At 42.5% G+C, this 16009-nt stretch overlaps 1 protein-coding gene across 9 annotated transcripts in view; it reads right to left on the reverse strand.

The window, feature by feature from the left end:
* Positions 1-16009, reverse strand: part of hivep1 (HIVEP zinc finger 1) — a 59987-nt gene that overhangs the window by 31645 nt on the left and 12333 nt on the right. The window contains exon 1 of one of the 9 annotated variants that reach the window (XM_044172918.1): positions 13206-13239. The exons of 7 other annotated variants lie outside the window; for them this stretch is intronic. In XM_044172918.1, the coding sequence (XP_044028853.1) occupies positions 13206-13224 (19 nt within the window). In that variant the 5' untranslated portion in view covers positions 13225-13239. Of the gene's footprint in view, positions 1-3756; positions 4534-13205; positions 13240-16009 lie in introns of those variants that run through there. One more of the 9 variants, XM_044172922.1, reaches the window with a different exon arrangement.

Consider the following 16009-nt stretch of genomic DNA (forward strand, 5'->3'; position numbering starts at 1 on the left):
TTGTTGCAGTGTGTTGTTGCAGTGTGTTACCATACAGTATGTTGTTGCAGTGTGTTGTTGCAGTCTGTTGTTACACTGTGTTGTTGCAGTGTGTTGTTAGTGTGTTTCTGCCATACAGTGTGTTGTTGCAGTGCGTTGTTGCACTGTGTTGTTGCAGTGTGTTACCATACAGTGTGTTGTTGCAGTGCGTTGTTGCAGTGCGTTGTTGCAGTGCGTTGTTGCAGTGCGTTGTTGCAGTGCGTTGTTACACTGTGTTGTTGCAGTGTGTTTCTGCCATACAGTGTGTTGTTGCAGTGCGTTGTTGCACTGTGTTGTTGCAGTGTGTTACCATACAGTGTGTTGTTGCAGTGCGTTGTTGCAGTGCGTTGTTGCAGTGCGTTGTTGCAGTGTGTTACCATACAGTGCGTTGTTGCAGTGCGTTGTTGCAGTGCGTTGTTGCAGTGCGTTGTTGCAGTGCGTTGTTGCAGTGCGTTGTTGCAGTGCGTTGTTACACTGTGTTGTTGCAGTGTGTTGTTGCAGTGTGTTGTTAGTGTGTTTCTGCCATACAGTGTGTTGTTGCAGTGTGTTGTTGCAGTGCGTTGTTGCACTGTGTTGTTGCAGTGTGTTACCATACAGTGTGTTGTTGCAGTGCGTTGTTGCAGTGCGTTGTTGCAGTGCGTTGTTGCAGTGCGTTGTTGCAGTGTGTTGTTGCACTGTGCTATCGGCTCGCCCAGAGAGACCAGTAGTTGTCTCTATAGACTCCCACAGGACTTTCCTGCAGCTGCTCTGAGGCTCTCTGGTTTCTCTCTTTGTGGCTGCCTCCAGATAACCATCTGCTTTTATAGCTCATTTAGCACATACGCGCTCTGACATATACATGGCTGGTCCTGCAAGTAAACACAGAGGGACATGTCTCGACAGTGGCCACCACAGACAGCCCTGTGTATGACTCAAAGATATTTAATTTACGATAAACTAAGACAAGCTAAAGCAGCAAATTCTCATATTTAAGAAGCTGGAACCATCACATTTTGGACAGTCTCTTGAAAAATGACTTGAAGAATTAATCGATTATCAAAATAGATGCAGATTATGTCTCTGGTGATCAGCTAATCAATTAACAACTGGCAAACAACACATATCACCTGTAGCAGGTTGAATTCTGGGAATTACAGGAAGGTAAAAGCAGCTTTTGACCTTTGATATGGTTCTGATGTCAAACGCTGCTGCTTCTTCCTCTGTGGTGGTGTTGTTGCCATCCACCTCCACACCATTCACTGCTGTTACTCTGTGCTTTCCTCTGCCATCAGCAGTAGGCAGGAGGTAACGTTACATAACCACACCGAGCACGAGCGACATGGCGTTCCCTCACTGTCTTTTTATGTTCCTCCTCCTCCTCTCATTTTCTCAATCCTCAATTTCCCCACCTTGTCTTCCCAATCTCCTCCCTCTTTCCATAATCATCACCCTCTTTTACTCCCCCCCATTTCCCATTTACTCCCTCTCCCTGTCTCTTTCCTGCATCCACTGCCCACTCCCCTCTCCTCCGTTTCTGTCACATCAGAGTTTAAATGCAGTACAAGGATGTGGAAACCAACATCATGTCCGTGTCTCATAAAACCAAACTGCTCTGATCACATCTATGTCAGCTAATCATTTGACCAATAAAACACCAGAAAACAGTGAAAAACGCCCATTAGAGCCCAAGGTCACCTCTTCAAATGGCTTGTTTTGTTTGAACAACAGTCTAAAACCAAAAACCAACCAAAAGATATTTGATTTACGCAAATGTAAGACAAGCAAAAGCAGCATATTTTCATATTCAAGAAGCTGGAACCATCACATTTTTGGCATTTTTGCTTAAAAAATTACTCAAACTATTAATTATCAAACTAGCTGCAGATAAAATGTTCTGTCCATCTTGATTAATCAACTAATTGCTGCAGCTCAACTAACAATATCCTTTTTCTCCACGATAATAGTTTCCATCCAAATGTAGCACACATTTTAATCAAATTTCCAGAAAACTGACAAAAGAAAATGAGAATTAATGTCAGTTTCCACTACTGTTATGTAAATATTCGGAGTTGGTTCATCAAAATAAACAGCTGGTGGCGCTAATTCTCCAGTCGGTGCCATTAAACCACTGCAGAAGAAGAGAGCGCAACGAGATGATGTAATTAAAAGAGCGCCATTCAAACCTCAAATGACGGAAAACAATGTGGAAAACGTGAAGGAAACATTACACTTATATTTGTTTCATGTTTTAATTTGAGGAAAGTTACGGCCTCCTCATCGCTCCACACAGATCTGATGCTTTTGTCTCTTCAATGGACGTTTAAGTCACATGCTTCATGTGCGTCATGATGCATGAGTCTGTTTCCATTGCACTTTTGTTTTTAAATTGATACATCAACTTTTCCACCAAGTGTAAAAACCTGTGATATTTTGACTTGTTCAAATTTCTGGCGTTTCCACAGGTGAATGGAAACACACTTAGTGAGTAAATGCGGCAAACAGGAAATCCTGCAACACCGGTGGATCAACTGAGGCCGCTGCTGAGGTGGATGTTTCCAGGAGAGCTAATAAGATGATGATGCATTTAAAAGAGCGTAATGAAATTACAGCAGAAAAGACTAAAGGAAACGCTATTAACAAAAGGATGTTTGCAGAAGGCATGAGTGCATGCAACAGTGCATGTTTCTTCTCTGTAACAGGTACATGTATTCCTACATGAAGTCGCCCAGCGGGGGAGAGCGAGGGGAGCTAAGTGAGTCTGATGATCTCATGGTGTGTGGAAGAAGAAGAAGAAGAAGAAGTGTCTAAGTTCAGCTCTGCTCTTATCTCTGGACTGTTGCATAACACCAACAGCTCAGTCCACAGGCTTATCCCGTCCTCCTGCTCATGTTGTATGCCGGCTGCTGCTGCTGCCTGGACGAGGAGGACGAGCCCGCCGCCGCAGACCAGCGCTAGTTAGTGCTGGGGGGTCAATGAGCAGCCGGAGACGTTAACCCCTTGACCGGCATTGTTGTTACTCAGAAGAGATGCAAATAGGAAAGACGACAGATGGGCAGTGGGAAATTTGTTGGCTGGTGTGGAATGTAATAATCACATTTTAATGATGAAAAGCTCTTCAGAAACTTGTTTACTTTATGAAATTCAGATTCTTAAGTACAGCTGAAACAATTAGTGGATTCACAGAAAATTGAATCTGTAACTATTCTGATTATCGTTTTTCAAGCAAAAATGCCAAACATTTCATGGTTCCAGCTTCTCAAATGTGAGGATTTTCTGCTCTTGCTCATCTTACATTACATTATGAATAAATTAATGTGTCTGTGTGTAAACAAGTTTTGGACTGTTGGTTGGACAAAAAAAAAAAAAAAGAAGCAATCTGCAGATGTCACCTTGAGCTTCAAGGAGACTGATTGTTTTTCACTATTTTCTGACTTTACAGACCATAATCACCATTAATCAAGGACATAATCGGCAGATTAATCAATGATCAAAATAATATAATGAATTTTTCCCATCACAGCAGGATCAAGCCCCCATGAAGCAACACTAAAACAAACAGAGGTGGGCAGCGGAACGATTACAAAACTTCAGCAAAATTAAGCAGAAACGAAATGATGTAATGACAAAAGAGAAAGAGAAAATGAGGAAGATTAAAAAAAAAAGACACAATGAAACCAACACTGAAACAAAAGCCTGCAGCGAGGAATAAAACACAAACTGATCGGCACAGAGACGAGCTCTCGCAGCACTGCACAGTACCTGTTAGGAGGGAGAAGCGTACCAAAGAAAGTCGACACTTTCTCAGAGAGTAGCTGCCGGCTGGTTTTCCCTCCCGGAGTCAGACACGCTTACGGGTGAACACCTGACTTTCCCCGACCCAGACAGACACTTTCCCAACCAATAACCGCTGACATTCCTGTGCCTCTCTCTGTCTCACCCCCCTCCTCCCCCCCTACCCAAACAAACAAAAAAAAAAAAAAAAAAAAGCTGAAATGCCACAGCAGAGCGGAAAGCCGAGCGTCTGTCTGTCCGTCCGTCCGTCCGTCCTCACACACTGACACACAGCTGTGTTTCTGTGCTTTCACTTCTGCCTGGTTGGTTTCTCCACTGTCAGTGTAGCAGCCGCTCTTCTTTCTCCTCCCCGCCTGCCTTTGTGCTCCTTCTCCTCCTCCCTCCTCATCTTCTTCCTTATTTTTTTTAAATCCCTACTCTAAATCAGGGAAAGCCCTCCCTGCCTGCCTGAGCGCTGACTTCCCCGAACCGAAGAAGCACTGCTCTTTTTCTTTTTATAAAAAAAAAAAAACAAAAAACAGCACAGGTCTCTAATTCCTCTGCAACTCGCTCACATACACATTGTCAACATCAGATTAGCAGCTAACCTACTTGTGGCGTGCAACCTCCCACGTCCCCCCCCGCAGAGGCTATAAATACTCATCTATCCCTCTGTGCATTGATCCTATTGGTGTAGGACGCGGTGCACGCGGCAGGATTAATGAAGCCGCTGAAAAAGGTGTGTGACGTACAGGGTTAACCTGTACCTGAACGCAGCACCGCCTCCACATCAACACACAGGGAAGAGAGACCGAGTGCGAATGCAAGTCATGATTGATTTTACTTTTCACTATTGCTTAATCTGCAAATTTATTTCTCAATTAATCTGCAAGTCTATAAAACTTCTCCAGTTCAAATTGTCCAAAACACGAAGAAATGCAGCAGTCTACTTCCGAGGTCATAGTTAGTGTTGGTGTTGCACTGGACTGCATGATATTCAGAGGTGTTCTGCCCCCCTCCTGTATGTAAATGGGAAGGACAACTCATTTGACACACCTCTCGATATAATGCAGTCCACTACAACACCACCTTTAACTGTGACCTCTGTAATGAAACTGAATTTACAACATTTCCGACAATGTCAGCAAAAAGTGAACGTTATAAACTTCGTAAAAGTAGAATTCATGGCAGAGCTGTTGCATTGAATTGCAATAGATTGTACAGGTATAAAAAATAAATAAATAAAGTGGCCACTGACTGTAGATAAAATCTTCAAATATAAAAATTGAACACAGAAACTGTTCACAGATAAAACAGCCAGATGAGGATGTTTGTTTTCAGGTAATTCGGCCAATTAAACCCCTGAAAAATCAAAGTACTTCATTATATTGATGCAAATCAATAGAAATCCACTAACATAAATTAACAACATTGCCAACAGTATAACCACAGATAGTAAAGAAGGATGGAAACTTTGGTATAAATGATTAAACTCTTGATCAATTTTTTTTCTCCTCTTCACTTAAATTGATTCAAGTGCAACAAACACCACACTGTGTCACGTACGTCAGCTGACACCTGCAGCACACACACACCAGGTGTGCAGAACAGACAAGAAAAGGATGTCAGTGAACAGGAGCGCGATGCGAGGAGTGGACGTGACTAAAATGTCTGCTTCTGTGACGAGTTGCTGTGGGCCGGTGCAGGAAAAAGATGGAGGAGTCGATGTGCATCAACATTAACAACAGTGCTGGTGTTTGGACGCAGCTTGTGTGTGCTGCCTTTAAAAAGGGGTTTAGTTTATTAAAGTGTGAATGATACCAAATTATATCAAACGGTAAAAAGCTGCAAATCCTCACATTTGAGAAGCTGGAAACAGTGACTGTTTGTTTTGTTTTTTTTTAAATCAATAAAATGACTTAAAATGATTAAAGAAATAGTTTTTACATTTTGGGAAATTCGCTTACTTGCTTTCTTCCTGACTCCAGGAAGTCACTGTTACACACTTACAGCATGCAACTAAATCACATTACATTTCTGTGTGTGAATTAAACAAAAGGAGATAAGTGTTAATTACACTGCTGTTTCTAGTCTTTATGCTAAGCTAAGCTAAGCACCTCCGGCTGTTGATTTACATTTAAAGGGACAGAGATGAGAGTCGTTTTGATCTTCTCATCTATCTCTCAGAAAGAAAAGTGCGTATTTCTCTAAAATGTTGAAGAGTCCCTTTAAACAGTCATCAAAATGTCTGTTGATTCATTTTCTGTTGATTGTCTCATCAATTAATTATCTGTTAATATCAACACTGATGCTGATAACACACACACACACACACACACACACACACTGCAGCAACACCTGCACACACACACACACTGCCGTTAGTCATGCCCTTCGCATGAAAAATAAAATCGCGGTTACAAACAATGCCTGGATTTCATTTTACAAGGCACACCTGAACCAGAGACTGAGTCACACATCGACGCCCTGCAGGCTCCCACACACACACACACACACACACACACACACACACCTTCTGACTCTCTCGCACAGTTTCACATGGCAGCAGCAGCAGCTTCCTTCTTTTTTATTTTAAAAAATGTGTTTGGGGGTGGCCGGCAGCCTTGCTTAGTGCTTTGAGTGAAATCACGCGGAATGCGAGGTCTAAAAATATAACCAGATGATTTTTTTTATTATTATTTATTAATTTATTTATTTTAAATCACCCTTTTCCCCCCAGGTCTTCCTCATCCGCCGTTAGATGAGGGAAGTTGCAGCCCAGAGTCTCTCCCACCCGTGAGGCATCGAGGCTCAGACCCCCTCCTCCTCCCAGTATCTCTCCCTCCTCCTCCCAGTATCTCTCCCTCCTCCTCCCAGTATCTCTCCCCCCTCCTCCCAGTATCTCTCCCTCCTCCTCCCAGTATCTCTCCCCATGGCAACAGCGGCTAAAAGGAAGAGATAGCCCGTGTTACGCAAGAGGATGAAGCTTTTCCAGCAGGCAGGCACCCCTTCCTCCTCCTCCTCCTCCTCCCTCTTACACATATTTTCACAACCTCCCTATTAACCCTCTTTACGTTTGTCCCCATCGCTCTTTCAGCCCGACATCACTCTCCCTCTCTTTCACACCCTTAACTCTGGCGCCCTGCCATCTTCCCATCTCTTCCCCCCGTTAGACCGCTGCTTTGCCCCCTTTTCATTTTCCTTTGCACCCTCTCCTCGAGTCTTTCTCGGAGGCATTTATCTTTGTCCGTGCCTGCAGAAACACAGCGCTGCTGCTTCTGCACGGCCGAGTGGCTTTTTCCATTTAAAAACAAACCAAAAACAAACCAAAAAAAAAAAAAAAAGCCATTTCTACGGTCAACTGACCCGACAGCCGGCTTGATGCAGTCGCTCCATGGGAAGCTTGACGTGACCGCGTGACCCCGCTGAGGGGAGTCAAGCACGAGTTTCCAGTGTAAAGCCTTCATCAGACAATCAGGGTTTCTGCGGGTTCACCAAGTTACATTCAAGACTTTTAAGAGCTTTTTAATACCACATAGAATGAAATGTAACCCCTGTTTCATACCGGCCAAAATATCAAGATGGAAAACCAGTAGGAATGAAATGGCTTAGAATAATTTATTATAACTTATTATATCACTTTTCTTCAGTACTTCCCAGCAGTATATAACTAATATAATTAAATGAATAGACCTGGACCCAGATAAGAGGCAGAAAATGGATGGATGAACCAATTAAAAGATGATTAAAGTTAGTTAGTTGTCATTTCCAAGCTCTCACCGTAGCATTTCACTACACATCGTACTTGTATAATGATCAATGTGAAATATAAAGATTGATTTGATTTTAAAATACTGTTCACTGTCTGGGTTTAGCTTGAGAGGAGCAGCTAAAGCAGCGGTTAACGTTGTGATGTTTCTTTAGCGGACGTCGAGATTTATATATTTGACTGTCGACATTAATCCTGAAACTTAAGGTTACTCATTCCTTCTGATAGCAACACGAAAGATAACCGCCTGAAGGTAACGTTACATCCACAGCACTTGATTAAGTTACATTAGGCTACTGTAGTTTATCTTTTTATAAAATTCGGCGTGCTGCTTGCATGTTTTTGTAGTTTGTTCCAGCTGTTTTGTTGACGCTTCTTACTTAACTCTTGTACGTGAATTTAGTCCATAAATCTGTTTCTTCTAAAAATTGCTAATGGCAGAGAACATTACTGACGACAGACAGAAATGCCTTATTAACTGTAGTGCAACAGGTCAAGCTGCTAAATCAGCTTCTGAACAAGAGATATTTTGTGCAGCAGAGGATTGTTTTACTTATCAGGAGCTGCAAGGCTTCAGTGTGTGATTCTGCAGATGCATGCAGGTCATTGAATAAGACTCTCTTTTCCCAGTTGTTCGGCTGCATGGATTGTGTTGAGAGGCAACGTCGTTTTTGAGTGAATGAAGCGCTACATTTATGTACACCGAGACCACCATCTTTCACTAACCTTAACCAAGTGCTGCGGGCCCAAACATAACCATAAAGGTAATGCTGTCGTCACTACGAGAGGATGCTGCATCGAGAGATCGGATATTTTGGAGGAAAACAGATTAAATCCATTGTCAGTGTCTCATTATGTTAATATAAAACATAATCCAGTCAGCATTATGTTTCCTTCAAAACATATTTGCTTTTGCAAACTAGCTGTAGACAGCGTTACTTGGACGATGCATCAACTTCTCACACCTGTCTGCCACCTGTCAGTGCTGTCTGCACTCCTGCAACAAGCCGAGGATGGCCGACAACCTCCTGACCTCGCTCTGAATATGTCCGTGTGTGTGTGTGTGTGTGTGTGTGCATATACAGTATCGGCCGTCGACTGTGTGTGTCTCTTTAAAGTATTGACCCGACCTTGCTGACCCCGCTCATCATTCCCGATGACTCACATACTGTTTGATGGCTTTCAATCTTTCGCCATTGACCCGCTGGAGTCCACTGTGTCTGGGCAGCCAAGAACAAACCCCCCTCCCCTCCCCAACCCCATACACACACACACACACACACACACACACACACACACACACACTGAGACACTTCAGGTCATACAACACTCACTTCCTCCCACCCCTCCTCCGCATCCTCGCCCAGTCGATACCTTACAAACGCACAAACCACACAGACGAAACAACATATTTCCTGCCGAAGGCAACTGGCCGACACAAGCAGCGAGGAAACGATCAAAACAGTCGAGTCGAGTTTATGAATGAACAGGCTTTCGTAATATGACGCAGGGCCCCTTGGTTTTTTGGGGGGGGGGTTTAATAAGAGGCCCTACAGAGGGAACCTGTTCGCTGACATGCGAAGGGTCCACTGATTTCTGTAAAACGCCCACAGTCGAGTTATATAGCTTTCAGCTCCATTATTCAGCATCCTGCTTTCTGCTGACTGACTACTGAAGCTGGTGTGTGTCTGCAGACTGTGAGTGAACATCTACAGTTTATGTAGAACAAGAAGGGAGGCCACGTTGCAAAGCGGAGCAGGATCAGGACTCGTTCGCAGCAACTATCCAAAACTGCCAAGAACCAGCTAATTAAATTCATAGTCTTGTTGAGATAGTCTTATTCTTTGACCAGATAGTTCATGACTTAATTTAAATTCTGCCAGTTTTAGGCTGTATTTTATTTAGGTTCTTGTACAACTGCTTGTGTTAGGACAACATTTAACATTTGAGAAAAACAGTGTATTATAATTGATTAATCAATTAGTCAATCGACAGAAACTGGTTCCAGCTTCTCTAATGTGAGGATTTGCTGCTTTTCTCAGTTTTATAACATTGAAAATTGATTATATTTGAGTTTTGGATTGTTGGTCAATACATCTGAAAATCTTACATTTGAAGATGGTATGATGAGTGTTGTTCACTATTTTCGGACATTTTACAGACAAAACAATTAACTGATTACTAAATAAAACAAAGTTTATAAAATAAAATTTAAAAAATATCAAGTGAAGGTTCAAGATTTGTTTGGTTTATGGTACAAAAATGCTGCACCTGTAACCTCTTTGCTTATACAATGGGATACACAGTGTGTCCCGTAGCCTGCATGATAACCGCTGGCCTGTAGTCGGAGAATGTATGTATGTACATGGATTGTGAACCACTGCACAGACCTTTTGTGCAGTTTTATACACAGTACAGACTCAGTTTTCCCCTGAAATACAATAATTGTGGAGTGTTTGTACAATTATTTGGTTTCTTGTATTTGGCAATGTTGTTGTCAAAGTATCATTTCGGTATCAGTACTGAAACTCGGTATAGCATTAGCACTAGTGTAAAAACATTTCAGCCCAGCCCAAAGCTTTCTAATGACATTTTGTAAGTAAAAGCAGAAAATGTAGGTTGAGTACAGATCTGGAGTCATGACGTGGTTAGCTTAGCTTAGCATATAGAAGCGGCGGGAAACAGCTAGCCTTGTTCTGTCCAAAGCGGGTGGGGGGAAAAACGCTTAGCAACATGTCTAAAATTCACTAACTAACACATATCTTGTTTTTAAGTAAAAGCAGGCGAGATGTTTCAGTAGCACCACCATCAGAAACTATTGTCTCAGCAGTTCTGTATCAACAAACTCAGTACAGAATATCCTTCACTGCACACCACACAAGACTTGCTGCAATTTTCTCTCATTTCAAATTGCTTGTTGTGCTGCTAAATGTACAGCCCTCTTAAAATTTCCCCTCTGAGCTTCTTCACTCTCCACAGATCACTAAGTGTTTAGGAGGGAGGCCCAGTGAGGCGAGGCAATGGGATAATCTCTAATGGAGCAGAGAATTGTTGCGTGGAGATTTTTAAGAAAGCAAATTGACACGTTTTCTGACAGATGTGTTGTGGAAGGAGGGGGTCGCTTCAGTAAATCGCCTGTAAGCAGAGCAACAGCTTCTGTTCCCATGAGGCCCAATAGTTAGTCATTCTCCTGCCTCATGCATGTGACTCTCTGAGAAGCACACAGCTGTGCTCTGGTTGGCCGGTACGCTGCAGTGATGATGGCAGACGTCCCACGCAGCAGAGAAACAGCAAGTGTCAGTGTTGATAAATACAGCCCACGGCCTGACCTTAAGAAAACCTCTGCCTTCTCACCCATCTGCCATCTCCTCCACCTCAACATCTGGTGGGCACGGCAGCAGACGACTTGTCGCTCTGAGTCAAAGACAAGGTCTCCTGAAGACTGACAAACTGATTATACACATACTGCATTCAGTATGTGTGTAATCACTGCAGAAAATACATCAGGGTTAATGTCCCAGACGCCGAGAGCAGAATTAAGTCGCTGACATTGAATTAATTATTAAATATTATGTCACTGCAGCAAACTGCTCCCATTAATACTAATAGAGTGTTCGTAAACATATATAAAGGGAAGTCAAGAGTCAGCAGATCTCCAAACGGCCTTATGAATCAATGCATGATGTGACTGGACCAGACGGACGCTGACTGGAAAAAGGATGACGAGCAGAGAGGGGGATTCACAGTGGAACCAGCTAGGAATGTCTGAATGTACCTCCAGGTTTGTCGCTCGAAGGACCTGAGGGGAAACGGCGGCTTTCCCCACACGATCTGAACTGACATCCACACATTCAGCGACCGTTACAGTGCAACCTCCACCGGTTTTATCCGTCAAACTTCACACCTCACTGCCCCGCGCTCTGCCAGGTACTCGGGTTGAATTGACAGTATTGTTGCCTCGATTTCTTCTTTTCCCCTCAAACCGTCTCTGACAGCAGAGTGTGACTCTGGTTACTGCGAGGCTGCAGAGGTGCTCGACTTCAGCCCTTTTCAGACGTGGAATGCAGAGTGGAAACACCAAAAATAAAAATTAAAAAACCTCAAGATATCGCAAAAAAACAAAAAAAAAAAACAAAGCACTCCAAATGCACTGATACATTATCGCATTGATGTTTTAATTAATTAGAAAGCGAATTCTGCTGCTTATTTTCTAAACATCAGCATGCACAAGCACCAAATGACAGGACGTCATGTTTAATCCCTATTAGCTCACATTCTGTGTCTAAAGAGTTCTGCTGGATATTCATAAATTCAGCCGCACAGATGGAATGAATGAATTGAAAATATAGAGAGGGAGTGCTGGTCAGACTATTACTGTGTGTTTGTACGAGGGTTTGTTTTGTTTTTTGGCTGCAACCATTATTTTCAATTAAAAAGGCAGATTATTTTCACAATTGATCGATTAATCGTTTAGTCTTGTGCCCATAAAAACTTCCCACAGCCCAAAGTGACGTCTTCAAACATCTCGTTCTATTCGACCAAGTTGGGGTTTTTTTGTTTTACAATTTTTTGCGTGAAAGACTGAAACGATTAATCGATTATCAAAGTAACTATTTTTCTGATATGAGAAGAATCTCCTCAACAACTTAAAACTGTCTCTCCAAGTTTATGAAACTGATTTTTAAAGTAGATGATGGAGATGATACATACAGAAATCTTGGAAGGCGACACTCATTTAATTTCTTTCTGTGCATTTCTATTAAATCCTGTTCTGCTGCTCTTTACGTAAATCTGACGGTCTTAATCTGCATCTGACTGTCATGTTAAATTACCTTCAGATTAACTAAACGAGCTACATGTCTAAACCCCGTCTCCGTCTTTAACCAGGCTTTAGTCTTGTCTCCATTTATCCCACCTTTGTCCGACGTTACGGTCATAATAATAAACTTTCCCTTGTTTTTACTGTTTGCTGTGCATCTGTATCAGCTCTTCTTTTACAAGTTTTCCCTGAGTTTTTCCCCCAGAATGCCTTTCTGCCCTCCTTCGTCTTTTTACCCCTCTCTGCCCTCCCTCCACATTCGTAGGAGGTTCCAGCAGTAGGACACAAGGAACAGCACCTGCAGACCGAGGCTCATGCTGCTCTGTTTCCCTGGCAACCCCTACATTGGGCTTTGCGTGTGCAAACCATTAAGCAATGCCAGCTCTGCATACACATACACACACGCAGCTGCACACACACACAGAAAAGCGCCCCCACACAATAACCCTTTAAGGGTTTCCGGCTGGCAGACGTTTTTCCAAAGCTTTTTTTTATTATTTTTTTACCTCTAACTCCAGCAGCTTAACTCGCATCACATTTTCCCCACAATCATAAAAAAGGACCCCCTGGGAATCAGCAGCCCCCGTCTAACAGAGGCAGGTTTTGTTGGGGCATTTCTCTGCAGATGACATATATCCTCGGTGTGTATAGGAGCTCTCCACCCCCTCAATGTGTCATGAGAACATCTCCAAATAATGTGACATCCAGCCCCGGCATCGGTCCTGCGTCGCCACCGCAGGGAGAATTTCTTCCACTATTCTGGGTCTCTGTGCTGACGTGAGCAGAGGCAAATCCTGCCGGCCCCCACACTGTTTTTTCCCCCCTCGTCATTCCCGCTCAGATGCTCACCTTTCCGAGTTGCCAACATCAATGCTGCTCAACCAAGTTTCCAGGAAGTGGCTCCGCAGGCCGCGAAAGCTCACCTGGGGAGGGAAAAGGTGAGTGTGTGTGTGTGCGCACAAGGTCACTGTTCGTTAGCTCCAATTTAACTCGGCTTGCCCGAGCCCTTCACTAATGCTTCAGTTGGAAAAATTTAAGCCCAATAATTTGACTGATTGGGCAGCAGTCCTTGTTACAGACACAAGATGAAGCCCAGGACACACACATGAGGCTGTAAACAGTCAGGTCATCGGTCTTCAGGGGGTCGTACGTAAATGGCCGAGTGGGTGGCGAGCTTACGCTGACAAAACACACACACATACATCTGCCTCAGCTGTGGACGTCTGAGCCACGACAGGTAAAACAGGCTTTTGGCAGGCTGTTAATGAATGATGCCTTGATCATTTGTAGAACATTTTGTCTCACAAGAAAATGAATGTCTGCCTCCACAGAGCGACGCTCACAGCACAAGGTGAGAAGGTGCACAACATAAAACACACACACACACACAAACACACGGATGAAACACACACACGCAAGACCTTTTCTGCACAAGCAGGCGGGTGGTGTTAGCTATGGTATTAGTCACAAGCGTTTGATAAACAGGCAGGAATTTGACAGACATTCAAACTGAGAGTCTGCACACAGCAAGCGGTTTTAGGCGAGGTGGGAGGACAAAAAGCTAAAGTGCGACTTCAACAGAAGGAGAATCGTAAACTCAGGCCCGGCTCTTTTCTTTGGGGCCCTCCTTCCTTTGCCTGGAGCCGAGAACAATGAAATAAAAACTTTTGATATTGTACTACCACAATGTGGCAAGAACATTCCTGCAATCTATAAAGTGGGCATAATCCTTGCATGACAATAATACACAAAACACACATTTGTAGTGAACATGCCCTCATTCGATATAATAATAATAATAATAATAGATGTTCAATAAGAATTTTGCTGATACAACTCTTGGCGACAGGCATGTTGGCAGAAAAACAACACAACCCAGCCAGCAGTCATACAATTCAAAATAATCAAAAAATAAAAATAAATAGTAATAGATATCATTCTTGCACTAATAATCTGAATGGTTCATTTATATATGCCGTTAATTGTATTTGCGGTATTATAGATGAAAAGAATTTCAGCATATATTTTTTAATTCAGTACATTTTGCGAGGTTGATGCTTGTCAGGTATTTATTTAACAGACACGCGTGACGCCTGCTGTCTGTTGATGGCAGTGCCTGTCGACCGGTTGACAGAACGCAGCATGAGAGCAGGTGACATTTTTTATCTCCTCTTCATTCATGCATAATGTCAGGGGCAGTTCTGTATTACTGCTGCCCTTAAATGACCTGACCGTTTTATCCTCGTGATTACTCTGCCGGTGAAATAAAGTCCCGTTGAGTGGGGGGCCCTACGACAGCGTATTCAGCATATAGGGCGGGCCAGTGCTGAGTGAACTGAATATCTTTGGGTTGTAGACAAAACATTTTTATTTAATTAAAAGTGGTTAAAATCTTGATCATTTATTCACTTTAGGTCATACAGGCCTAACTGGTTGACCTTTCCAGTGCAGTAATTAAAGAGCCCCATTAGGATTAACAGATTCTTCAATATGAGGTCTTCGGTTCAACACACAGAAGTTATCAAGGGAGACAAATGTCAGCTCATAATAGAAAGAAAAAGAAAGATATTAGTACTCTGAGGAATGAAAAAGAAAGTGACAAAAACTTTATTTTTGAGTGCTGTGGTTAACATGATCAAAAAACTAGGAAAAACGAATACATATTCCTTGTAGGGCTGCAGCTAACGATTATTTTCATTATCAATTAATTGTTTTGGTCTACAAAACACTAAAAACAGTGAAAAACGTCCATCGCAGCTTTTGTTTTGTCCGACAGAGTCCAAAACCCCAAAATATTCAATTTATTATAAAGTAAGGCAAGAAAAGCAGCACATTTGAGAACATAGAACCATTGAATGTTGCTTGAAAAGTGACTTAAATGATTAATTATATAAATAGCTGCAGATTAATTATTAGGTGTGTTGTCTCTTCAGCACCTAATTAAGTCATTTAAAAAAATTAAATAAAAAGTTATTTATACTTAATCATATTTTCTTATTGGAGTGAATTTACAGGGAGCACATTGTTAACGTTTGACTGGCAGTTTTGTTGACACAACTTGTAAAACATCCATGTTAAAAAATATATAATAACAACAACAACAACAACAACAACAACATAATAAAACAAGCTGCCGTCTGAAATCCTCGTAAATCATCCGACTCACAAATTGGTTTCCTAAAAACCAGATGCTGCCAGGTGTTACCAGGTGTTGGGGAGGTTTCCTGTCTTCGCCACCACAGTGTAGTTACCCCGAGGGCTGATTGGTCATGAAGTGACCGCCCTCCACTTAGCAGAAGGCCCAAGGTGATGAAAAACACTTCCATTTGTGAGATACACCTCACAATCAGAGTTCACACAAAATGGAAAAAGGGCTCTGACAATCACATTTTCCATCATCAAAAATGTATTTTGCACAATGAGTCGATGTTCCTGCCATTAAAACCAGCACACAGTGAAAAGGGACTAAACTATATGCTCTTATTCCTACTTTAAAAACAAGGGATAGACATTAACCCACATTTCAGGATGGCAAAGTGAGCAGTCGCCCCTCTTTTATAAAATATAACCATAAAAATGCCACAGCTCTGCCTCTCTGTCAAAGTGAAAACTTCTCTGAGGTTACCACCAAGTTAAACGGACATCCCTGAACT

The sequence above is a fragment of the Siniperca chuatsi genome, linkage group LG17 (assembly GCF_020085105.1).
Source record: "Siniperca chuatsi isolate FFG_IHB_CAS linkage group LG17, ASM2008510v1, whole genome shotgun sequence".
NCBI lineage: Eukaryota > Metazoa > Chordata > Actinopteri > Centrarchiformes > Sinipercidae > Siniperca > Siniperca chuatsi.